The sequence below is a fragment of the Protobothrops mucrosquamatus genome, unplaced genomic scaffold (assembly GCF_001527695.2).
Source record: "Protobothrops mucrosquamatus isolate PMUCROS unplaced genomic scaffold, P.Mucros_1.0 scaffold2697, whole genome shotgun sequence".
In the NCBI taxonomy this organism is placed as follows: domain Eukaryota; kingdom Metazoa; phylum Chordata; class Lepidosauria; order Squamata; family Viperidae; genus Protobothrops; species Protobothrops mucrosquamatus.
In genome coordinates, this window is record NW_015388743.1 from 247149 (window position 1) to 273666 (window position 26518).

Sequence of the window (26518 nt, forward strand, 5' to 3'; positions counted from 1 at the left end):
AAAAAAGATGTTGAGACTCTAGAAAGAGTACAGAGAAGAGCAACAAAGATGATTAGGGGACTGGAGGCTAAAACATATAAGGAATGGTTGCTGGAATTGGGTATGTCTAGTTTAATGAAGAGAAGGACGAGGGGGGACATGATAGCAGTGTTCCAATATCTCAGGGGCTGCCACAAAGAAGAGGGAGTCAAGCTATTCTGCAAAGCACCTGAAGGCAGGACAAGAAGCAACGGGTGGAAACTAACCAAAGAGAGAAGCAACCTAGAACTAAGGAGAAACTTCCTGACAGTTAGAACAATTAACCTGCCTCCAGAAGCGGTGAATGCGCCAACACTGGAAATTTTTAAGAAGAAACTGGACAGCCATTTGTCCAAAATGGTATAGGGTTTCCTACCCGAGCAGGGGGTTGGACTAGATGACCTCAAAAATCCCTTCCAACTTTATCTTTATTATTATTATTATTATTATAAGTCCAACCAACTGTCAAAGAGGAAAAGCATGCGTTGGCTGATTATGTAAAAGACAACCAAGAACACATATTGATGCAGGTTAAAAACTGGAACTTACAAAATGTGAAAGAAACAAACATGAATATTGAAATAATGTAATAAAAACTCACACAGAATGCTGGTAATAAAAACATTACATGTTCAATTTCTAGAAAGATCAAGTGAAAAGTGGATAAAGCTAAATCCTGGCAATAGCTTATAACTGGAATATTTTTTTAAAAAATGATTTTGTAGGCTTGATTTTAGCTGCTCAAGAGCAACTTATTTGAACTAATGCAATCAAGGTCAGAACTGAAAAAATTGTCTAATGATTCAAAATGCAGATTATGCAAAGAAACAGAAGAAACAATAGCTCACATACTCAGCTCGTGCAAGACAATCACACAAACTGATTATAAATGATATAACACAGTCACCAAAATGATTCAGTAATGGAACATCAGTAAAAATGATCAGTAATGAAAAATTGTTGGGAACATAAGAATTGAAAAAGTACTTAAAAATAAGCAGGTTAAAATATTGTGGGATTTCCAAATACAAACTGATAGTCTTGCTGTATAGCACATCAGATTTAACTGTGGTTGAAAAGAAGAAAGTGTAGATAATTGATGTGGCAATACTAGGAGACAGTAGAATAGAAGTCAAAGAATTGGAGAAGATCACAAAGTATTGTGATCTGAAAATTAAAACTGCAAGATTATGGCATAAACCAACCATGGTAGTTCCAGTGGTTATCAGCACATATATNTGTGTCTGCTGTTCTGATAGCAGACAAATCTGGTATCACACTGTCTCTCTGTGACCTTTTGAGAGCTTAAATGAACACCTTTCTATGTGTATCTACCATATCTATAGTGTTTCCATTCAATCTTATTATCTTGACCTTTGAATAGGGGAACAGTAAGAGCTTTCTTCCTATTGTCAGACAGAGATGCAGTATTCACACAGATGATAAACAAGTCACATAGCCGCTCCACATGTAAATCAATCCATATTTTCACTTTTTTTCCATTTATATCTGCAGCCTTACTGTTTTCAATATTCCCACAGTAGCTGTGACTCCTTTTATCATTTTTCTTGTGCACCAAGATTGCACATAGCAATCTTTTTAATTCTGCTCTTTGATTATCATGTGCAAATATCTAGAGTATTTCTTCCAGCATTCTTTCACTTCAATTTCATCCCAAATTATTTTAGTATTTTCCTCAAAGACCCATGAGCAAGTATTTCTAAAAAGGACATTAGTTAACTAGTTTACCTAAATGCCAAAACAGAATAGTCAAAAGACATGTTTATTATGACCTGTGAAAAGCATGACTTCCATGTAATCCACATCCTGGGTCACTGTGATGTGAACATTAGTGAAGGAGAAAGGGCACTCTTCAAAAATTTTCTGGTCAACAGAAGGCTGCTAGACAGGGTATATGTATCACAACTAATCTATATAAATTTAGTGAGCACTGATATTTCTTTTCACTATACAGTTTGGTTGGAGTATATTTAATTGTAAAACACCCCCCCCCCATTCCTTACCATTGTCCTCTTTTCATGGTGTTTTCCTTTTATTACATCCCCTTGAAGGGCAGTTTGGTGTAGTGATGTAGCTAGTTTGGTGTAATGGTTAAGATATTAGGCTAGAAATTAGGAAGCTATGGGTCTAGTCCCACTTTAGGGACTAGACCCATAGCTAGTGAGTCAGCTGGGAGCCTTGGGCCAGTCATTCTCTTGTTTCCCTAGGAAACAAGTAACATCAAGCTATTTTTAAAATCTTGCCAACAAAAATGCAGGGATTTGTCCAGGTGGTTGCTAGGAATCAGCATTGACTTGAAGGCCCACACATATTTACTTTTCTTAGGATATTTTAATGGCTAGCTCAGCCAGTAGCTATTGGCCAGACCAAACTCCTCCCCATCTCACCAGATGGGACTGTGGATGATCTCCCATTACCATGGGTTCAAGATGGTTATTACAAGTCTGATATTCCCCCATCCAACCCCTACTTTCTACCTGCTATCTTGGAGAGGGAGAGAGGGGCCGGAATATGTTGGTGTTACTTAACATGCAGACATATAGATAGAAGTGACTCAATTGACGTTCTATTTATTTGATTTGTAATGCACCTCATTCCAGAGGTTCTATAAAGTGCTTATATTTAGATAAGATAAGAGCCATGGTGGTGCAATGGTTAGAATGCAGTACTGCAGGCTACTTCTGATGATTGCTGGCTGCCAGCAGTTTGGCAATTCGATTCTCACTGCCTCAAGATTGACTCAGACTTCCATCTTTCTGAGGTCGGTAAAATGAGGACCCAGATTGTTGGGGGCAATATACTGACTCTGTAAATTGGTTAGAGAGGGCTGTAAAGCACCGCGAAGCGGCATATAAGTCTAAGTGCTATTGCTATTGCTAGATGTCCACAAAGCTCTTAATGGAGATTTTCAGCAAAGACCTTTGTTTAAGAGTAGGAGCTGTGGATTAAGAGTTCAGTTAGGATAGGTACTGGTTAGGATAGGAAACTAAGGGTAGGAATAACTGGAAATTAAGTTATTATTTCTATAAATAGTCTATTCTTCTAGAATAATTTGCCCACAGATATACAGGACCCTGTTCAGCTTCCTTGTGTAGCTTCTGTGAAAAGTTGAAACTATTTGGGGGAATGATAAATTTGGATCTGCTCCTGTTTGGTAACACCATTATAGTTTGGTTTATGTTAACATTATTTTCTATTTGTTGTATTGTTGTTAATTTCTGCTCCTACTGTATCAGTCAGAGGCATTTGGATTGGAATGACACTAAAATGTCAGTAATAAGTAAATAGATAAAGTGCATACTCATGTAATGGTGGTTTTGTGGTTCTGTTTTCTGGGTAGCCCGTTGAAATACAGCAACAGTTGCGCCATTGTTTGCTGTAACGTGGATTAAATCTGTGAATTGTGATTATGTTTAAAAAGAAAAACTGCTATTCTCTGTCTATTTTCAAAGTAGATTTACTGTATCTGATGAAATTTGTAAATGCCATTTGTAAAGGCTCTAAAGATAGATCTGCTGACTTCTTGAGTAAGAGTGTTTGTCTAGGACTTTCAAAATAAAAAAAGACTATCTGAAATGCTGCTTCATGGATCAGTGGCATCAGATCTGGCCAAAAAAGGACAATATGGCTTCTTAAGCATTTGCTTGCATTTGCAATATATCTTATGCAGAATGGATATTGTATTCTGTCACGTTATACTGCTGCCATAGAACAGCAGGATAGTCTGTGCTTGAAGTGTCATTCTTCCCAGGAGGAATAAAGTAGGCTTGATTTTTTTTTCTTCCTAAAGTGCTTTCATTTATTATCATTTATTATGTCAGACTTCAAAAAGGCTGAGAGGAAAAGACATCCAAGCTCCCTAAGACAACCATAAATATCATTTCTTTTCAGAATCAATTTTTACATCTATTTTTAATTTATGGAAAAGGTAACTGTTAGTCAGTTTCTATAAACCTTTTCTATATGGCAGATACAGGCTTTCTCACAAGGTTCCTCAAACATGACCCAAAATGGAGAAGGAAAATAAATGGATTATAAATATTAAAATATCATGCTAAGATGATTTACTTGTTTTTTTCCCCCTTTTCTTCTTTATTTTTAAAGGCTGGCATATTTCAAGAGTGACCTGTTGGATTCTGTAATTGTAATAGCAAGTCAAAAACATCTTATTTTGATGGTTGCTTTTCTACATCTGAGCATTAGCAGTGTCATGATGGCACAATCAATGTTCTTATGTATATCAGGAGGAACTTCAAACATACTGTTGTGGCCACCACCTTGACTTTTTATTTTTTTTAATAAAATTTTGCAGACATCTCTCTTAGAGCATAGATCCAAATTGTCGGTGTCACTGGAAGTTCTAAAAATTAGACCTGGTCATAAATGGCTTTTCTAAACATTTCACAAAAAATCTCGAACAATTTCTTAAGGGCAAGAGTCTTGTTTAATGATGATAGCAGCACCACTACTGAAAAAGTCCAGAACTTCTCTCACAATGACTTCTCTTGAAGCTGTGGATGACTGAATAAATTATTGTGTAATAAAAGATGAGAGATTCACCCATACTTCTTGGCCATCTCATAACAAAACAAACACAATAATAGTATAGTCCACTTTAGTGATGAATTCCCTTGCACTGGGAAAGTTCTTTTAAAATGTTCGGTCCTCAAACTGAGTGAAAACTGATATAAAAACTATAGAAGATTTCTCTGTTATCAGTCTGAGTCAATCATTTGACTTCAGACTAAAGAAGGATTGGATAGAAACCTTGAGACTTTAGAGAACCTCTGGGCGGGAAACGGTGACTCTGTCCAGGTGTTTCTTCTGTGTGAACTTGCACAGTTGTCAATGTAATTCACAATATAATATCTGCTTTTAGAGTTATTTATTTGCACTTAGTTTATTTTTATGCTGAAATTTAGGACATGTTTTATTGTTTGATATTTGTTTACTTTTTTTAATTCTTGCAAACTGTTCTGGGAGCTTTTGCTGAAGTGTAACTAGTATATAACTTATAAATAAATAAGTACCTTATCTGTAACTCTTGATGTTATTTTGCTGCTTACTCCTTCTTGTTGCTGACATCTAATTTTATCCTGTGGACAAGTAATTAGGCTGTTCTAGGAAAGTAAATAGATGATTTTGCTGTGCTGGAGAACTTATCTCCTCCTCCATCCCTGCTGTGCCTCTTAGCTTTATTTTCAAACTGAAAGCAGATAGCTCCTGCAGAGCTGTAGCCAAATCAATTTTAGTTTCCAGCAGGAATGCAAGACTGTCACTTTTATGATGAGGGACATGCAACCATCAAGAAACAGCTATCACAAATAAGAGAAAATACCCAATCATGTGTGCTAAATGTGTTTTCAGCATGCTGATGTAGCTCTGCCTTCATGAGGTGCTGGCAACCCATTCATGTTGGCCTGCAAGGTAGTCTCTAGATTAACGGTCTTACTTTGCAAAGAAGAGCATGAATATATTTGAGATAAAACTGGGCTCAGGTTAGTATCCTTGAAGCATATAATACTGTCAGTTTGGATATATTTTGGGCAGAAGGAATGAAAATGTAAACTGCTGAGCCTCTGCTTTGAAAAATTTCTCATATGATTTGTATCTGTGGAGATTCTCAATTATCCAGGCCATGGTTGTCCCAAAATTCTCATATGATTCATATACAAATCGTAAACATTTGTATTCATTTGTACAACTGGAACAGGGATGCATATAAATCTAAAACACGGTCAATTTCATTATTTACAAGAATAAGTTAAGAATTAGAGAAAGAGACAAGAATGACATAAATGCGGGACAGACCATTTTTGGTACTGCCAAGAGAGGATTGGGATGAAAATAGTCATAGAGGAAGAAAAGGAAAGAAGGATGAAATTTACAATAAATGTAGAATGGCTACAGGCAGAGAAAGTAAACTAGTCCTGTAGAAATTAGATCAACCTCCCTGAAGAGATTATCTCATGCTTTTAATCTTTTTGGCTATCTTTTTTTTTTGTTGTTGTTGCTATCTTTTTTTGCTACCTTTCTGAACTTTGAATAGGTTGCTTACCCCCAAAGAAATAGCATGATAAATATGCATGTAGGTATGTATATCCGTAAGTAAGCAACATCTCGCTTTGATCAAACAACACAGTCTTGGTTTGCAATCTCTACCCCTTTCACATGTTTTCTTGTGGGTCCTCGGTTTTCTCATTTTACTCATACCCTTTTTTTTCCACAGGAGCCATCAGATCTGGGCTGTAAAAAGGCAGACAAATAAAGACTCTTTATTTAGCCACCAGGAACGTAGCCTAAATATGTCGTCCCATCCTCCTTCGTACCAGATCCTGGGAAAAGAGTTTCTCCCAACTGCTTATATGGGAGGGCATTAGGGCATGGGAGGGGGGGAGGGCATTAGGTGACCAAGCAGACAAGAGAACACTTCCTCTGCATCACTTGATGACAGCCAGTGGTTGCCATTCAGCCCCTGCATCATTGTTATCATTTTCCCCTTCCTGCACCTCCTCTGTTACCTTCTTCACCTCATACAGTATATTCAAGAAGTAGGCAGGAGATTGATATTGCTGGCTTGGCCAGGTATGGAAGAGGGGAAGTTTAGAGGATTGGCTGAGGGACACAAGCAGAGGACTGTCGTTGTGTCCAGAAAAGCACAGGGATGGGTAGAGTAAGAAGTGGGAAGAGGTCTAGTTTAGGGACCTCGGCTTTTCCAAGCCACAGTGCAACTGCTTAGACTATGCTATAATTCTCATAAAGCAACCTTGTGTTTACAAGTGTTATGTCATTCTGAAATATAAAGGGTAAGTGCAAACAGGTTGCCAGATGCCCAGATTGCAATCACGTGATCAGGGGGCCCTGCAGGGGCTGTAAGTTTGGCACCAATCATAAATGTCTTTGTTCAGCACCATCATAATTTTGAATGGTCACTGACTAAATGGTTCTTAAGCGAGGGCGACCTGTAATTATAAAATATAAAATGTATAAATCAAATATAAATTTTATGTTTGGGTATTTTACGGTTGGATAACAACAAGCATGGACAAGTTGAAAATGTGATTAATAAAGAATACATTAAAAGAGTGAGAAAAGTACTTAAGAAAAAATTGAATGGGGGGAAACACCATCAAAGCTATCAATACCTGGGCCATACATAGCTGGTATCATTAAATGGACACAACTTCAACTGGACGGTTTGAACCAAAAAACTAAAAAGCTAATAGCTATTCATTTTGCATTACATCTCTGTAGTGATACCTGTGCTGCAGCAACAGAGGTTGAGCTTTACCTATCCAGTTTTGGTCACCACGATGTAAAAAAGATGTTGAGACTCTAGAAAAAGTACAGAGAAGAGCAACAAAGATGATTAGGGGACTGGAGGCTAAAACATATAAGGAATGGTTGCTGGAATTGGGTATGTCTAGTTTAATGAAGAGAAGGACGAGGGGGGACATGATAGCAGTGTTCCAATATCTCAGGGGCTGCCACAAAGAAGAGGGAGTCAGGCTGTTCTCCAAAGCGCCTGAAGGCAGGACAAGAAGCAATGGGTGGAAACTAACCAAAGAGAGAAGCAATCTAGAACTAAGGAGAAACTTCCTGACAGTTAGAACAATTAACCAGTGGAACAACCTGCCTCCAGAAGCGGTGAATGCGCCAACACTTGAAGTTTTTAAGAAGAAACTGGACAGCCATTTGTCCGAAATGATATAGGGTTTCCTGCCCGAACAGGGGGTTGGACTAGATGACCTCCAAGGTCCCTTCCAACATTATCTTTATTATTATTATTATTATTATTATTATTATTATTATTATTATTATTATTATTATTATTATTAGTCCAACCAACTGTCAAAGAGGAAAAGCATGTGTTGGCTGATTATGAAAAGACCACCAAGAACACATATTGATGCAGGTTTAAAACTGGAACTTACGAAATGTGAAAGAAACAAACATGAATATTGAAATAATGTAATAAAAACTCACACAGAATGCTGGTAATAAAAACATTACATGTTCAATTTCTAGAAAGATCAAGTGAAAAGTGGATAAAGCTAAATCCTGGCAATAGCTTATAACTGGAATATTTTTTAAAAAATGATTTTGTAGGCTTGATTTTAGCTGCTCAAGAGCAAGCTATTTGAACTAATGCAATCAAGGTCAGAACTGAAAAATTGTCTAATGATTCAAAATGCAGATTATGCAAAGAAACAGAAGAAACAATAGCTCACATACTCAGCTCATGCAAGACAATCACACAAACTGATTATAAATGATATAACACAGTCACAAAAATGATTCACTGGAACATCAGTAAAAATGATCAGTAATGAAAAATTGTTGGGAACATAAGAATTGAAAAAGTACTTAAAAATAAGCAGGTTAAAATATTGTGGGATTTCCAAATACAAACTTATATCTTGCTGTATAGCACATCAGATTTAACTGTGGTTGAAAAGAAGAAAGTGTAGATAATTGATGTGGCAATACTAGGAGACAGTAGAATAGAAGTCAAAGAATTGGAGAAGATCACAAAGTATTGTGATCTGAAAATTAAAACTGCAAGATTATGGCATAAACCAACCATGGTAGTTCCAGTGGTTATCAGCACATATATAGTAGGTTGTTGGGAAGAACTTAATGTGTATGAAAGCCAACAACAGCTACAGAACTGACAGCTGTGATTTCACATTTTTGTCTATACTATAATTGATGTGTATGAAAGCCAACAACAGCTAAAGAACTGACAGCTGTGATTTCACATTTTTGTCTATATTATAACAATAACAACACTTGGGAAGAAGGCAATGCATATGAAAGTCAATATTAGCTAAAGAACTGGCAGCTGTGATTTCACATTTTTGTCTATATAATAACAACAACAATAGGATCTCCTAGATAGAACCTGGAGAATGAACTGAAGAATTCCATTCATGGTTATCTCAATGTCTCCTACATATTCTAAGCTATAAGGTAACACCTCAGTTCTTCCTGAATTCCATTTTTAGTTCAGAATATTTTTCTTTTAATGATGCTTTTGAATAATTAATATTTTAATTATTTATATTGATTGATACCTTTGATCTTTAAGGTGTGTAGACAGGTTGGTATTTAACTGCAATTGTTATTGACTGATACTGATGTTGGTTATCTGGTATCAGTATTTCTCTTTTTGTTGTTTGCCTTCTAACCGACACTGCACTGGAAATCTGCACTCTTGTGAGTGGTCCAATCATTCTGAAATCATTGTCAAGAAGCCAATATCCTACCTGCAAAGCCAATTGTAACAGGAAACTGTGTGGGTTTTTCTTCAAAATGTCCTTCCCCCCTACCTCTTTCATAGAGCAGATTGCCTGCATCTGGTCTGTTGTGTCGAGATGTCTTCTCTTCATTGACTGAAACAGAAAAAGCAGTCTGTTTTTTGACTGTGTAGGGCTACGTGTGTAGGCCTGAAAAAGTGAATCAAACCAGGCCAAATGATTGCAACCAGAATACACATAGTGTTAAACTATTACTGTATTGCTATAGCATGATTTGAAATAAATAGAGGGGGAAAGAAAGAAAGAAAGAAAGAAAGAAAGAAAGAAAGAAAGAAAGAAAGAAAGAAAGAAAGAAAGAAAGAAAGAAAGAAAGAAAGAAAAGAAGGTGAAGGGACATATTTCTTATAGTTGAAAAATTCCAGTAAATGCTGTATAACCACCCAGTTACAGCAAGTTTATACAATTTTCATAATAGTTTTTCTTTCTTTTTATTCTTTCTTTATATTTCTTTATAATTGCAGATGCTAAAATTGAACAGTATTTGCATTAGTACACAAACGGTGCAAGCAAATGAAATTCATTAAAAAGAAAGGAGAGGTTTCTTTTGGAATACTATGGAGCGTGGCTGTAAAATACTGTAGCTAAGCAATAAATATAGGTAATCCTAGACTTAATGACCATTCATTTAACAATAATTCAAAATTACAATGGCCTTGAAAAAAGTGATTTGTGACCTGTCCTAAAAGTTATGACCCTTGTGATTTTGTGTAATTGCAATTTAGATTCATGTCAACCAGCTGGCATTTATGACCAATTGCAGGTATCCTATGGTCATCTGATTGTGATTTGCAATCTTCCCAGACAGTTTCGAACCACAGTGTCAATTGGGGAAGCGGGATTAGCTTAATAATCATACGGTTTGTTTAATGTCCATGTGATTTGTCTAACAGTGGCAACTTACTCTAGTGACCATGGTAAAAGTGGTCCTAAAATCAGCTCCAGTCATGTGATGACTTACTTTAGGACTGTGCTAATTTATGATGGAAATTCTGGTCCCAGTTCTGGTCATAAGTGGAGGAGTCCCTGTACCATGCATTTACATTAGAAGAACTACTAGCTAAAGGAATATGTGAACAGAACATGGTTGAAGGTTTCAATGGTTGGGGGAAATGGTTAAGGGAATGTAACAAACAAACATTTCACACTTAGCTATTATTCAGTAGTTCAGTGCATTTGAATTTAGTACATATGAAGTTATGGGAAAAATAAGAATGGTAAAGTAATCTTACTCAGCTAACTTACACTGCACTTGGGTTCTACTGGGATGGAGACTTACACAGATTTCTGAAATGTACTATTTTAAAATATTTTCGGTATTTTTACTTGTAATATATTTTCTGAGCTGAGAGCTGCTCAGAGTTATTGACTGAAATGGGCAGCTATATAAATTGAATAAAACAAACAAACTCTAGCGAGCATTATATTACTACATAATGGGACTTTAATGTTTTCTGCCCAGAAAATCACTGGATTTCTTGTCAATATTCAACACATTAAATGCAGAAAGCTTTGTGACATAAACCCATAGTAATACTGGGGTCATCTTGTGTAATGGGCAGAAGGAATAACTTTGAGGAACAGAGAAAGAACCCCAACCAAGATAATGTTCAGATAAAGGAAATATAAACATTCAGATTTGTAAGATTCTCTTATCAAAAACTTAGAATATAAGTAGCATTAGCATTCATAACTCCGATTTCCTGGTCTGATCTATCTTGAAGGACTGACATCTTGTCTTCCCTTTTCAAAATATGGGGAAGCACCAAAGCAGGAAATAAAAGTTACACCTACATTCTAAGTGTAATGAAAAGCATTTAGTCTTTGGCAAGACATATGGGCACTCTACCAATCTAAAAGCTAATCACAGGCTTGCTCACTTGTCAGATAACAATCCAGGCTGAGAGACACATTATCAAAGGCAATGATGGCTTCTGATCCAGCTTTCCAGGATGCAATAATCTGAAGCCAAAATCTGTAAAGAATAATGGGAGAGATCAGACAATGTCAGTCAAGGCAACCACTCATCATAAAACCACTTTGGTCTTAATACTCTCAACCTAGACTTAAACTAAAAAGTATCACCTTTTCAAATTGGTGCCCTCTGGTTGTGTCAACAGTACAGACTGAGAATGATGGGAATTGTAGTCCACACATTTGGAAAGTATTAGGTTCTGGAGGACAGGTAAAACACACTCCTGGAATCTAGCAAATCACTTGTTTTAACAAAATAAAAGCAAGTATTTAGTTTAGATACAAGTGAAAATATCTATGCTGATACACATAAGACTTCCCCATGAAGCCATCTTCAAATGAGTGAGAGCTACAAGGGCAAGAACAGGTGTCCATTTTCTGGATTTACTCACTGATTCTGCCCACTTGGGCTCATCTGTGGTCCAATGTGTTATGCTGCCTCTTTTTCATTAGATGGCCTTTGGCACAGTTTGGTAGGTAAAGGAAAGATCTTTGCTACATCTATAAAAAGGAGTCTCGGACTTACACTTGGTAGCTATTTTCACATAAATATGATTTTCAGTAGTGCTAATCAGAAATACTCAGAAATATTTATTTCTAATGAATTTTATACATTTGTCACAATGGAAGATTGACAGAAATTCCAGAATTGTAGGCCAGACTGGGAGGTTGAAAAAACATCTTGGGAAAAAATGTTTTTAAACTATTTTTTCTTAAAATGCCTCAAACTGGTAGACATAAAGAAGTATCCTTGCTCTTAACTTTTAACTATATGCTTATTTAATAATATTTTACACTGGTATATTTTATGCTGGATTGGTAGGAATATTTAGATATGAATGTGAATACATGTATATGTACACACACACACACATACACACATGCTTATGCACACATGTGTGAACCCATGTGCACATACATGTCCATGCGTATATAGATATAAACACTAGGATGAAAAAGATTCCCTAATGAAAATAGTTATTAAAGAGTTATCTTTAATAATGAATATTTCAGAAACAGACAATACTTGAAAATATCTACTTCTCCCTTTACAAAATGCCTTCTGCTTTAATCCTCATTTCCTCTGAAATACTCCCTATAGAATTCAGATCTTCATACTCATAGCTGCATTGCAATTTCCTGATAAGGTTACCTTTTATTCTATTCCACTTATGAGTTCACTTGAATTTTAATAGTTAAGTTAACAACCTGCATTGCCATCACATGAATTTTCTATTGATCCGATTAAGTCAAATAAATTAAGAGTATATTATTGACTTTATAATTTAATCATATTAATACAACATAAAGCCCCATTGGTGAAAATAATGGTTTAGATAAGGATAGATTCTTGTGCCAATCAACGATAGCTGCTTTCTAACTCATATGGTTTTTTATTTTCATAAATATAGAAAAACTAAAAAGTGAACAGTGTGTGATAAATAAACCCATTCTAATAAGGGCCAGAGCACATTTTATATTAGTAAGAGTGAAATGTATATAAAACTAAAACTCCATACCATCAACAGGTTGTCTGCCTGCCTGCCTGCCTGCCTGCCTGCCTGCCTGCCTGCCTGCCTGCCTGCCTGCCTGCCTNCTATCTATCTATCTATCTATCTATCTATCTATCTATCTATCTATCTATCTATCTATCTATCTATCTATCTATCTATCTATCTATCTATCTATCTATCTATCTATCTATCATAGCTATCCATCTTAGAAGTGAAATTCTGTGCATCTCACAACAATTAAAACAACAATAGAAATAGTAAAAAATAAATTAGCACAATATATAGCTATCTTAAAACCACAGTTAAAAATTCAGTAAAACATAATCACAGTAAAACATATGACTATAAATCATACTCCCTCTAATATAGTCATTGCCAAGGCTGCCCACTATTGCTGAACCCCCTGGCACAATCTCACAGACAAGTCCTTGGGCCCTTCCTAAAGGCAGAAGGGGTGGGTGCCAATCTAAGTTATATTACAATAGCACCAGCCATCAAATGGAGAATTTTCATTCCTTTATTTGAAAATGCCAAGCAATCCATTAGGGAAGAAATATTAAACTGGCATTTCAGGTACCCTACTTCTAAATGCAGTGGAAATAAGTAGGTCTTCCTGATGGATTATTGCAAAGGAAACATTCTAAGGATTGGTTCAAGGAGGTAAAAATGGTGCCATTAGTTTCTCAAAAATATTAAGCCCTCTCTGGAAGGGCACCTTAACCTCTACATTTGAGGCAAGATTGCAGGGACAACATAGGCATCCTCTTCTTACATTATTACCGTTTTCCTTTTTTCTGCTCCACAAGGTGGAGGATGTCTCTCAAAACAGAAAGCCACTTTGAAACTTCTCCCATCTGATTTAGAACAAGAACCTACAACATCTATGTTTATTTCATTTCTACTTAAAAATGCTATTCAAAAGCATGAAATAATTCTCAAAGGATTAAGCCATGATAATGAGGCTAACTATGATTAAGAAAAACTTGTAGAAGGCAACAAAAATCATGCCCATCTGATTGCTCAGCAGGAGTCTAGGGAATAATACTAGCCAAGGAAACAACTCACACAGGGCAACATTGCTATATGTTCTATTAAATTACTAACTTTCTGCATCTTAAATGAACCTTAAGTGCATTTATCAAAATACATTCAACTTTTCGGGTGAAGGGTTAATTTAGGATAGAAATTTATGTGTTGAAAAATAATAAAATCACAGTGCCAATAAATGTAATACAGATGAATGATGGCAAACAGAAAGACTGTTACATTTATAATTTCAACTCTAGTCAACAACAAAACCAAATTTTAACTTTATAACTTTTGTTTAGAATAGTCCTTCACTTCAGTGACAATACTGAGTAGATTTGGCTTTTTACTGCGAGATATATTGAATGCAATTTGAATGGGTTTTGGATTGTATTTCAAGAAAAACTTGTAAATAGGACCCAACAAATATTCTGAATTTTGTGTTAAATCTTTTTCAATTGTATTCACTCACTTGTTTATTGGGGGGGGGGAGTGGAAGCAAGTATAGCCTAAGAAGTAGAAGGCTTTTCCGACATTTCTGGAACAGATTCACTCCTTAATTTCTTTATGTGAACTAGGCTGGATGAAATGGGTCATTCTTCCCTCCCTTTGAACAACTACATTATGTTTCTCATTTGTGTTCTCACATGAATGTATAATATGGAGAAAGATACCATAGAAACAGGTTCACAGTTCTTTGATAGCTGATTTAATTTGCCATTTTGTTATGCTTTTCCTATAATGCTGCCTTTATGAGTTTATACTGCATTTCTATTTGTTTCATACTGCATTTTTGCTATTCAGTTTCAATTTTCATAGCATCATTTATGCTTCCCATCCTACTAAACCTACAATGAAGGAAGGGTTAAAACTTTAAGTAAAGTTTTACCGAAGAAATACATGCTAATGTGTATATTAATCTCTGGAATCACAGAGGGTTGCATAGTGCATTTCAGGAAGCATTTAAATGAACGATATTTTAGAATCACTATTTGTACCTTGTCCTAATCATATGCCTTCCTGTAGCTTTGGTCTAACTGGAACCCTTCCCTCCAAGGAGAGAATTGCACTGGTGCCTCTTGTATTTAGCTCTTTCATCACCTTTCCTTTAATAACTCTTTGTGCCATAATGCTTTAGCTAGCCGAGCAATTTAATATTGGTTTGCAGGCACTTCAGACAGGATCATGCAGCTTTTCTGAATCCAGGAATTGCTCCATAATCATTACAATCATAATTCCATTAAAGGTGAAGATGGCTGTCTAAAGAAAGCCATAAAAGTCTCATATACACTTAAAGTAAGACAATCAAAAGTGAAACAGAGACCTAATAGAGATAAATAGAGAGCATGCACATTTCTTCCATTTTTTTTAAACAATGTTTCCTCAAATAACAAGACCTGTCCACATCTTCATTCAGGTTCTGGCTCAGATTGAACAACAACAACAACAACAACAACAACAAAACTGTGTAAACTCAGGCTCCAGTCAGTTTGGATTTTCTCATCCAAAATGACACGCACACAACTTCCAGTTCACTAACTGGGGAGAAGTTGCGTATTTCATGATAGGATAAAAATGCTATTTCAGAGAAAGGGCCAAACTATTGGAATCAAAATAGGATAAGATTCAAACTCCTTTCTTCTGGCAAATTAAAAGAATCCCATTTCAATAGATATACTTCAGTTGAGCCTAATTTCTTTTTCAAATACCCCCCCCCCCCCTTGTAGCTCTGACTACCCTCATTCTGATTTGGCTTGTGACTTCAACTAGTAGTCAGATGTGTTTGGTTGCATACAAATGTGTCTGCTCAGGTTGCCAGCATGGTTTTAAGTGACTTGGATTTTCTCTGGGGGAGCTGCAAGTGCTGTTGAAGCCACTCAGCTATGAAAAAAAGGTAGCAGTTAATTTTTCAAAAACAGTGTTAAGAAAAGATAAGAAAGGGATGGCAAGAAAATATTCTTCCTTGATCTGTAATCAATAGAAAAATGGTGCAATTCTACTAATAACACTAGTCAGGATCTGCCTGCCAGGTATCCAGCTATAAAGAGTATAGTATTTTTGTTAGTGGCATAAAATGCTTTAATATCTTTATTGTGCTTTCACTCAGCACAGCTTTAAGAAGTAAGCTTATTCTGTTAATTCTATTTCACAGATGAGGAACGGAATATGACTAATTTAAGAAAGTGTCTTGCCTTATCTGTTGAAAAATTCACCTTTCGTTTTGAAAACGTAAGCATGTTCCCGCTCTTATTATTGAGGTGATAGGTTTATCATTCATGAACAATCCCTTAGTTGAAATCTCAGAAGCCAGGACACCCAGAGAGCAACATCTCTGTTTTAAAATCTAATTATAGTATAAGCTACTTTGTACAGATCCAGTTTCTAAACAATGTCGTTAGTCAGCATTCCTTTCTTTAGTTTCTCTGCATCTAGAGATCAAGTCACATTTCTTTTCCAGCAAAGCTTGGACCTTGTGAAACCAAACATTTCAAGCCTCAATATCACGGTATTGTAATTAGCAATAACCTTAGAAATTCTTGTGATAAGAATTGCAGAGACAAGCCACACAGGAATATTCTGGTTCAAAACCAGTTCTCAGTTTTGTAGACTTTCTTCAGTTCTTTCCATTGGAAATGACTCCATTTAAATTCCACTTGCCTTACGGGCAATGAGTAGTGATATGCCCAGGCTCTTGCTAGTTTCATGCTATGCTGGATTATTAATAGAAAGCATGAAACAATGACTTTTATTTCTCCTCACTTCTGAGTAAAATGTGGGGCCAGATGAAAAGCAGCTGCTCTTCTGTTGCTCACAAAGAGCAAAAAGCAAATTAATATTAGCAACCTGTCTGAATTCCAACTGAATTCAGATTAATTCCAACTGAAATGTTGGGACTGATATGGCCAATAAGCCCATTAAAAGAAAACAAGCCTTTCAATTTTATACACATACTATTTCTACCTTTGATTTAAAAAGAAGGATGCTGATATTGCACTGTGTAGTCAGCTGATTTTGCTCCATGGGAATCCAACTACAGCTATCCAACAGTTCTGCAAGCACTAAGCTGGAAACATTTTTAGTAGAGTCCTAAAATAAAATGAACTGGGAAAGATTCCTTTCAGCAGTTCTTTGGTCAATCAGTAGAATGTTTCTTTTTAGTGCCAGTACCTTGTAATTCTAAAAGACTTTGCTCTTTTGACTATAAGCCCTTATTTAATTGTTTATAAATAGAAGACCATTTGTCCAATCTGTCTGAAAGCTACTTTATATACATTTTTTCCCAAGAACCTGGCTGCACTGAGTGTGCTGCAGATAGGATTGGACTTCATTGAAAGAGAACTACCACAACAAATTAGATATTCCTTAAATGAGATGCCACTGAAATGAAAAACCTCAGCATTTCAAACCAAGACTACAGTCACAAGTAAATCTTCATTGAAAGTAATGGGAAACTAATAAGATGTCAGACCATATTAAAATGAAGCATTTTGCACTCCTTGAAAATTGTCCTCACAACATGCTGATCTTCATCTGACAGGAAGTATAATATTGAAAGGTATCTCTTCAAAGGCCTATGATATATGAAAGGCATGATGTTAAATTTGAAAACAGTTTCAGTTCATTTTGGTCAAAGCAATATAGAGAGAAATATGAGATGTGATCAGGAGGTTTTCCTGGTTCCAAGGTACAAAATATGAAATAACATATTCAGATCCAGAAACAGATTCCAATTGCATGGTAGAAAGAATTTTTTTAACAATAAGAGCAGTTTGATGGTGGAACCAATTATCCTGAGATGTGTTCAGACAAAGGCCAGACAGCCACTTGTCTAGATTTTTTTAAACTAGATTGAGGTGAAAGTTGGTGCCAATGGACCCTTGCAACTCTAGAATGTTCCATTCTAGTTTAGTTTTAAAGGCCACTATCCTCCCATTTTTTTTCTGTCCAGCTATCATCTTCAGTTTTTAGAATTTGTTTACTTTTAAGACATTTGGTTTGCTCAATTTTTTTTATCCTCAAAATGGCAAACAGGAATAGAATAGTGGTGCAGCAGTAAAAATGCAATCTATCTTCAATCTCAGAATGTCATATTAACACAATTCAGAAGTTTTGAAGATTTGCAGCTTCTGTTTAATGAGCAGGTGGCAACTATGCCCAAGATGGCCTTTGCACAGCTTTATCCAGTGCTTTTTCCTCGACTGGGACATATCAGACAGTCACTCCTGCCCTAGTTATCTCATGGCTTGACTATTGCAATATGCCATACGTTGAATTACAGATACCCTTGAAGACCACTCAGAATCTTCAACTGGTCCAGAATGCAATGGACAGTAATTGGCGTGCCTTGGTATATTGACGGGACACTTCTGCAAGCTATACAGGTTGCAGTTTGTTTCTGGGTGCAGTCAAGATGCTGATTATGATCTATAAAGCCCACCATGACTATCTCCAGTTAATTCACGCTGATAAGGATGGCATGTTACTTCAATCAAATGCATCAGAACCAGGAATTGTGCCTTCTCCCTCACAGCATCTACCTCTGGAAAGAGGTGGTCCAGAGATCCAGATGGCTCCCACCCTGTTGACATTTCAAAGACCATAAAGTTTGATCTTTTTCCCAGGTCTTGGACTTGGGTTGGTGGAGCCCTTTGCTGGAGGTTAGATGTTGATGAAAGTTTTGAGTTGTTCTGTAGGTCTGCCATATTATTCCTTTTCTCAGGTTCTAGTTGTTTGCGTGTGTGTGTGTGTGTGTGTGTGTGTGATTTGTTGATCTTTATTTTTTAATGAAGAGTTGGATGGCATCAGATAGATAGATAGATGATAGACATATAAGTTATTAAGATCTAGAAATGTGAATAAATGAATAAAGTTTATCAGCTAATGTAAACTTGACATAGTCACAAAGTATATAGTGGGCCAGCTAACTAATTTAAATGTTATTATTTTTGCAGTCATGTCAATTTAAACTGGAGGAGGAAGTACAGAGAACCTGGCTGCACTGAATGTGCTGCAGATAGGATTGGACTTCATTGAAAGAGAACTACCACAACAAATTAGATATTCCTTGATTGAAGAAGAAATCATTTCCGGAGGTTTGAAAGAAAATAACAGTTTTGGGAAAATAAATTGCTGTGGGAGTTAATTATTTGTAAAGAAAATTATTTGGGGCAAGACACAAATATTTTCAGTTCATTTTGCTCAGGGGAATTGCACTATAGGATTATTGCTGTGCTGTACAACAAAATAGAAATTTGGCATACGATCAGGAATCAGATGCCCATTAGTCCAACATTCTTGTTTCATCTGTGAATTGGTATTTATGTATCCATTTTCTGATTGTATTATCACTGCCTGCCAACATGAACTGAAACTTCACTGAGCAGAGGTTGCCAGAGCATGTTTTCTTTCCCCTTGAAAGAAAACAAGTGAGGAACTACTACAGGAGAAAAGATTAAGAAACCTTCCACCATGCATGTGTTTCCTACTTCAGACTCCAGAGCTTCTTTATCCTTGTCTTCATCACTAACTTGCATATTTGGTATCACTATCTTGCTTCATGACCTACTTCTACTTCAGCTTCAATTCATCAACAAAAAAGAAAGAAAAAATAACAGAGTAAAGGAAAAAATATATAAAGAAATGGTTCTCTCTTTCATCAATAAGTTTAAACATTTTTTGTAATTTATCACCTTCCCTTAAAATTCAAGAATTAATCACTTCTTCCTATTTCCCATCTCTGATTTATAAATAAATTCTTAAAGCCTTGTCATTTCAATCCTGATGTCAGCAAAAGTTCATAGTAGTTAACAGAGATAACAACGTATGTATTTTAACCTTGATCAGATAAACAACTTAATATTACTTCCTTTTGTTTCTAACAATCTTGATCTTTAATTTTTAAATAATGTCCAAGAACTTGATTTCTTTTCACCTTTTCTTTGTCCTCTCTCACAAAATTCTTCAAAACTTCAATATACCTCTTTTGTAAATCCAATATAGGGAAATTATCCACTTAGTTATTTGTATATCCCTTTTTATTATTAAGACATTAGCTAGTTTCTTTTGTATATCCAGTGTAACATTTTTTCCATGTCATTCTTATTGTCTGTCATTTTAAACTCCACTTTCAATTCAACCTCAATTTTGTCATATAAAATCAGTTCATCTTCCATAACATCTTTTAAACACAATCTATCTATAGAGGCAGATACTCTTAAAATTAACTTCTGAGTCTATTGTTTAAAAATATCCTTCTATATGCCCAATGTTAAAATATTTTGCAACCCCCTGGAAAATTTTATCTTGCTCTCTCTCTTTTTTTATTTTTTTCCCTTTTTCTCTTTACAAACAACAAAATACAAAGTACATTTTTTCTTTTTTCTTAACAATACTATGTCCTATATCTCTTACATTTATTTACATTACTTCTAATACTTTTTTATTCCTCAGTTCTAACCAATTGTAATACATGTCCCATATCTCATAAAATTCTGTAATTTCTTTGTCCTTTTTGATAAGATAATTTCAGGAAGATTTGCATCCCCTCCAAATGTCCATTTCAAGACTATGAATCAGATAGTGGACTAGTGGGAATCCAAAACTTTAGAAATGATTTTGTAACTTTGTCTAGAATTATAACAAACAATGAATTCAGGTCACTAGTAAATTATTTTGAGGAAGCATAAGATCTTTCTTATATTGTTATGGTGAAAATTGTGATAAGGGACCCAATATTTATGATATATATATAGCACAGGGCCGGCCAAAATCAGCCTCTATTGATGAATGGAATATTCCTATGACTACCCTTAGTTTAACTGAACTAACTGACTGTATAGAATAGATTATATATTAGACTAAATTCTAATAACTGTTTGTGACAAATATATGTAAAACTTGAGGAAAACCAAGAAGAGGTGAATTCTTTTCCACAAACTAGTATCTAGATGAGAAATCTAGGCTGCAGGTTAGATGGGGATTTTTAAAAAAAATATATCCAGAAATAAAGCAAAAGTATTGGCAAATCATTGCAAGAAAATGGCATGGCTATTCTCTGAAATCATCCCTAGTTGTGTTTGGTTTGGAAAAAGAATTATAGTATTTTATGGGTGTAAGATCCATACTGATAATTTTATAATCTGTTTCTAAGTCATGAGAGTCCATGAGACTGTTAAAAATGTCTAAATAAATATAAGTAAATGTATGCACCTATGCAGGTGTAGTTAAGTGGAGGAGGAAAGGGAAAAAACCCAATAGTTTTACTGTAAGATTTCTTGATTTTATTTTTCCATGCATTTTAATATCATGTTTATACCATTCTTGATAAAATGGTTCTGTGGATTGCTTCCCAAATTCCAGAATTCCTTCAAAGAGCTTGTTTTGAATGCTGAAGATTGTTTTAGAGCTCTCCATAGACCATATAAAGTTTCTAAGAAAAAGATAAATATGAAACAGCATCTATATGATAATATGCCAAAGATGAATAAATTTGCATTTGACCATGCAAATAGTTAGAAGGAAAGCAGCACAGAATCTGAGAATCAGAATGGAGCCTCACAAATGAAGTATATGAGAATGGATAGGGTTTAGGGGGGAAATTGTTACCTTGGCAACACATAAATGATGCTAGACAAATGAATTCAAAAAAGCTACTGAAAAATGGAAGATAACTAAAAGAAATGAAGCCAGTACATCTTATTATGGAGGGCAAAGACAACAAAGAACAGCAAACGGAGGCAATGCTGATAGTTTTATATCGTACATTAATTTCATATACACAATAGAATGCTTTTTGTATTAACCCACACTATGCTATGCTATTTCAAGAGTCAGGAAGATGAAATACATTTTCGGCATAGTATCTCCACCAAGGTACCCTTAAAATTATATGCATTGTTTTTAACATGAATGAAAGTGTTAAGGCTGAGACACAAACAATAAATATATTATTTGCAGCAAAGGCTTAAGCACTCAGAACTTTCCCATATTTTTAGGTTAGCATTGGGGAAGACAACTAGGAATATAGAGTTGTTCGTGAGACAAATAAATCCTTCTGTGATTTCTAAAACCCTTTTCTTTTATGGAGAAATTGGTGAATATTATTTACTTATTTTTATTTATTAGATTTCTATCCACCTTTCTTCAATTCTCACTTGAGGCACAAATGACCAGACCCATATTGTCATATGCTGGACATATTATGTGAAGACCTGCTCTCTTGAGAAGCCTATAACGCTGAGAAAGGTGAAATAAAAAAGAGCAGCAAGGTGAATGTGGACCCAATTACTATGACATTAGTACATCACTGGAGACCTGAAGGGGCAGAATGTGGAGAAGTAATCCTAGGGAAGGTCTATCTATTTTGTCTCTAGGAGTTTGAACCAAATTGATAACACATAATCAGATTGTTCAATTAGCTCATTAGTTGTCATAATATTCTTTTCTCTGATTTTTCCTCATAACAACCTTGTGGTGCAGAGAAAGTGGCTGGCACAGTGTAATCCAATAAACTTCAGAGGCTGAAAGTAGACTTACTCCACTGCTATATCTTAACTACATCAATTATTAGCATCAGTGAGAGATGGAAGGAGAAAGATATCTGATTCATTGAAAGAATCTTATGTTCGAATTATCTGTCAAATCTTACCAGAAAGGGAAAGAGAAATGCAAATTTGGGAGAAAAAGCACGGAGCATAAAAAGACCAAAATAGCCATGAATCTACTGAAAGTAAAATCTCATGGGGTACAGAGCCAGTAAATCTGTATTAGACTTCACGACAGGCAAGGCAATACATCTTGATTCTCAGATATTTCATCTAGTATTCAGGAATTTGCTGCAAGAGAAGTTCACAGATGCAAGACAGCTAGATAAGTTGTTTTAATGCAGACAAAATAGAAGCTGTGCAATATGTGTCTCCTACAAATCACAGAAAAACACATATTCATTCTTCTATATCATCTCTCTCTCTCTCTCTCTCTCTCTCTCTCTCTCTCTCTCTCTCTCTGTGTGTGTGTGTGTGTGTGTCTGTCTGTCTGTCTGTCTGTCTGTCTGTCTGTCTGTCTGTCTGTCTATCTATCTATCTATCTATCTATCTATCTATCTATCTATCTATCTATCTATCTATCCATCCCTCCTATCCCTCCTTCCCTCCCTCCCTCATCCCTCCTCTATCATCTATTTTAGTTTACATTCTTGGTCTTCGGTGGAAATTATATACAATGACAGTTTTTTCTAGTATGAGAACTATTAGTCCCCATCTCTTCAACTTTAGTCCTTACAAAATGATTTGAAGGATATAGTATTTCTTCCCAGCCATTTCTTCTCAGCTGTTAAATTTATAATTTATAAATAAAACAGACATTAAATCCTTAGATTCCCATGAAGCTGTTCCTGGAATACTTAACCACTCAAAAAATAAGGAACAACAGCAGTGTTGAACATTTCAGCCAAGCTTTCCCTCTCCTCAGACACTTGGGGAGGAGAGATGAAAATGTCCCTAAGATGAGAGAGGAGGAGAACACCAGATTTTTTAAAAAGTAGATTGGGGTTTGATTTTCATTTAGTGATGGTGTTGTGGGCAAACACAACAGATGGTGTTTGTGGAAGACTTTTGTATCCTGAACAAGGTACAGAGTTAGCTGTTTTGGATTCCCAAGGATTAATATTAAATGTTCTGTAAAAGGTTTTTATCATGCAGGCCTAGCAACATTTACTCTGAAGTATGCTTAGATCTGCTTATGTTATTATTTTAAAGCAGCAATATTTTCTGAGTAACAATTAAGAGCTTGTGTCTTTATTTTATAAAAGAGGATGTATTTGTGTAGATTTGAGCATTGACACACTGGTGAATTGTGTGACATGTGCCTTGGGGGCTCTCTAGTGCCATATTTAGCGGAGACCCCAGTGGCTAAAGCTTTTAAGTCTCTTGTATTCATTCTGTGATCAAAATAATATCTACTTCATTTCTGCTACAGTATGTCTATGATTTCAATCCATTTAAAAACCTGTGCAAGGCAGAAGAAAACTTATCTTTTGTAAGACACTCCAGAGGGGCATCGTATGCTAGAAAGATACTAAGCCTATCTCCTGAAGTGACTGCCTATATTAAGTCTGGGGTCAAGGAAGCAGTTTTGAACTGAATCATCATGAAACCAGTCACTGCCTCAAAAAGAAACTCCAGGCATTCATTATCAGCAGGCAGCAAGAACAAATAAAGAATGAGCTATGGGCAAGTATGTCTGATGCGAGAGAGGAAAAGGAATTGTTCTAAGAACAATGGCTGTAGAGGAAAAGTTATATTTCCTGTCTATGATTGTGTTGATCCCATTAAATATTGGACAACCAAGCCAAAGTAGATGAAATTTGCTTTTCTTAAAAACCACACTGCTTTCAAATAATAAAAAAAAAGTTTAAATCTGAATTTAAATGAGAAAAGCTTAACTGGTTGTCATTGCTTATCAGCAGTTTCAGTCAGTCAAGAATTCATTCAGTCAAATGACATATGAAGAAGCATGATATATCCTACCTGTCAAAAACGTCAGGGAGAGGTCTGATCATCTTTTGCCATACTCCCAATCCTTTCTGGTCATTCAAGTGCCAGAGCTTTCTGCTCTGCTCTTTTCCAGTCTTGTTCTCAACAAGGACAAAGGAGACATCTCCAAGCAATTTGCCTTGGAGGAGCCATGATATCTGAAGCTAAGAGAGAAAAATGTATGCAAAATCAGTGAAAACAGCATGCTAAGAAACAGCAACCATCTGCATTACGGCAATAGCACTTAGACTTATATAACACTTCATAGTGCTTTACAGTCCTCTCTAAGAGGTTTACAGAGTCAGCATATTGCCCCACAAAATCTGGGTCCTCATTTTACCGACCTCAGAAGGATGGAAGGCTGAGTCAACCTTGAGCCTCTCAGAATTGAACTCCTGGAGTGAGCAGTGAGTTAGCCTGCAGTACTGCATTCTAACCGCTGCGCCACCATGGCTCATTATGTCAAATTAATCGTGTTCACTTTAAGCATGTACTATGAAGAAATGCTGAGAATACTTCTCCAGTGGTTGCATGTGGCTCGCTCATTCTTCCCTCCCCCCCAAGTAATTTAAAGTTGAGTTTGTAAAAGAGTTTCACATTCCCTGGAATATAAATGCCACTTTCTTTTCTTATGTACCTTATTTTACACAACAGAGAAGCAGTAGATGGAATATCTATTTTGGTAATCATTTCAGAGATGGCTTATGCTGGTTTCAATACTTTCTCAGCCACTCAAAGCTCAAGTTATAAAGCTTTAGCCTTGAGCTCCATTCTTATTCCTTCTGCATGCCATATTGCGGGAAATAAGCCTCAGCATCACACTTTGTAGCTTCTATGTAATCTGGCTGGTTTGGCAATCAAATCTCTGCATTTCTTTCTAGAGAGTATAAGAGTTTACTTGTCTCACTCCAACCTATCTTAGAGCCCCTTTCCATATTTACTAAGAACATTTCAATAGCAAGCTTTATAGTGATTTCCAACATTACATTAATTTGCTTCGAGGAAAAAAAAAATAAACCCACCACCAACAAAAAGTAAGAACAGAGTTCAACAGCACAATTCAAAGTAAAGCATAAAAAGTGGAACAGAATGAATACTGAAAGAAAAGGATATTCACTTGTTTGTGGGAGTCAAAAAGAAGGGCTTGGCTGAATATTCACTGTAAAAGGAGTTTGCTAATGTCGAGGTTATTAGACCAAGCTCTTCCCTAAGGTGGAACAAAGTCTCATCAAAAGATGTGCTGGAAGGGGACATGCTGAGACTTCCCAAAGAGAAGCCACTTACTAAACCTGAATGCTTTGACTTGGCTTGAGAAGTACCTGATTGTTTAGTGCAGATGCTTCTAAGGAACTGATGGACTAGAATAGGAAAGCCACACATCCTGCAGTAACTGAATTTTCTGTACTCTCTTCAGAGACTACCTGCATAGACTGCATTGTAATGGACTAATTTTAGAAGATAAACTGGTCGGTTTAGAAGTTTAGTTTAGAAGATAAACAGCGTTGACAAATGCTAAACTTAAACTGAACCATTAAACCATTAAACTGAACTAAACATGGCTCCTTCTGGAGGGATGGACTGGATCTTGAATAAGTACATCTCTAGCATTACAATTAGTTCTATTTGATCTAGACCAGGGGTCTGCAACCTTGACAACTTTAAAACTTGTGGACTTCAGCTCCCAGAGGAATTTTGGGAGCTGAAGTCCACAAGTCTTAAAGTTGTCAAGGTTGCAGACCCCTGATCTAGACTGATCTTAAAGCACATTTAATCTCCATCACTCTTAGATAAGTATTAAAACTTCATACTTTGATATGGTAAAAGGGTAAAAAAAATTAAAAACCAATACAGTACTAGCTGTTATTTGCATAGCAATAACACCTAACTTTGTATGGTATTTTCCATTCATTTCATACAGATTTCAACCTGCCATCAGTGGGGGAGACGTCAGCGGCAGCTCAGGAGTTCTTGGCTTCCATGACGGCCTTGGACTTGACCCAATTAATACAGGCCCCCACTCACACGGGTGGACACACGCTGGACCTGATTTTTGTCTCAGGCCAGTGGCAGAATGATCTGGCATTAGGGGAGATAGTCATTGAGCCCTTGTCATGGT

At 36.0% G+C, this 26518-nt stretch overlaps 1 protein-coding gene across 1 annotated transcript in view; it reads right to left on the reverse strand.

The window, feature by feature from the left end:
* ALK (ALK receptor tyrosine kinase) overlaps positions 1-26518 on the reverse strand; it is a 155852-nt gene that overhangs the window by 89498 nt on the left and 39836 nt on the right. The window contains exons 4-6 of the mRNA XM_029286012.1: positions 24397-24566; positions 11237-11331; positions 9309-9434 (exon numbers count right to left, since the gene is read on the reverse strand). Coding sequence (XP_029141845.1) covers positions 9309-9434; positions 11237-11331; positions 24397-24566 — 391 coding nt within the window. The remainder of the gene's footprint in view (positions 1-9308; positions 9435-11236; positions 11332-24396; positions 24567-26518) is intronic.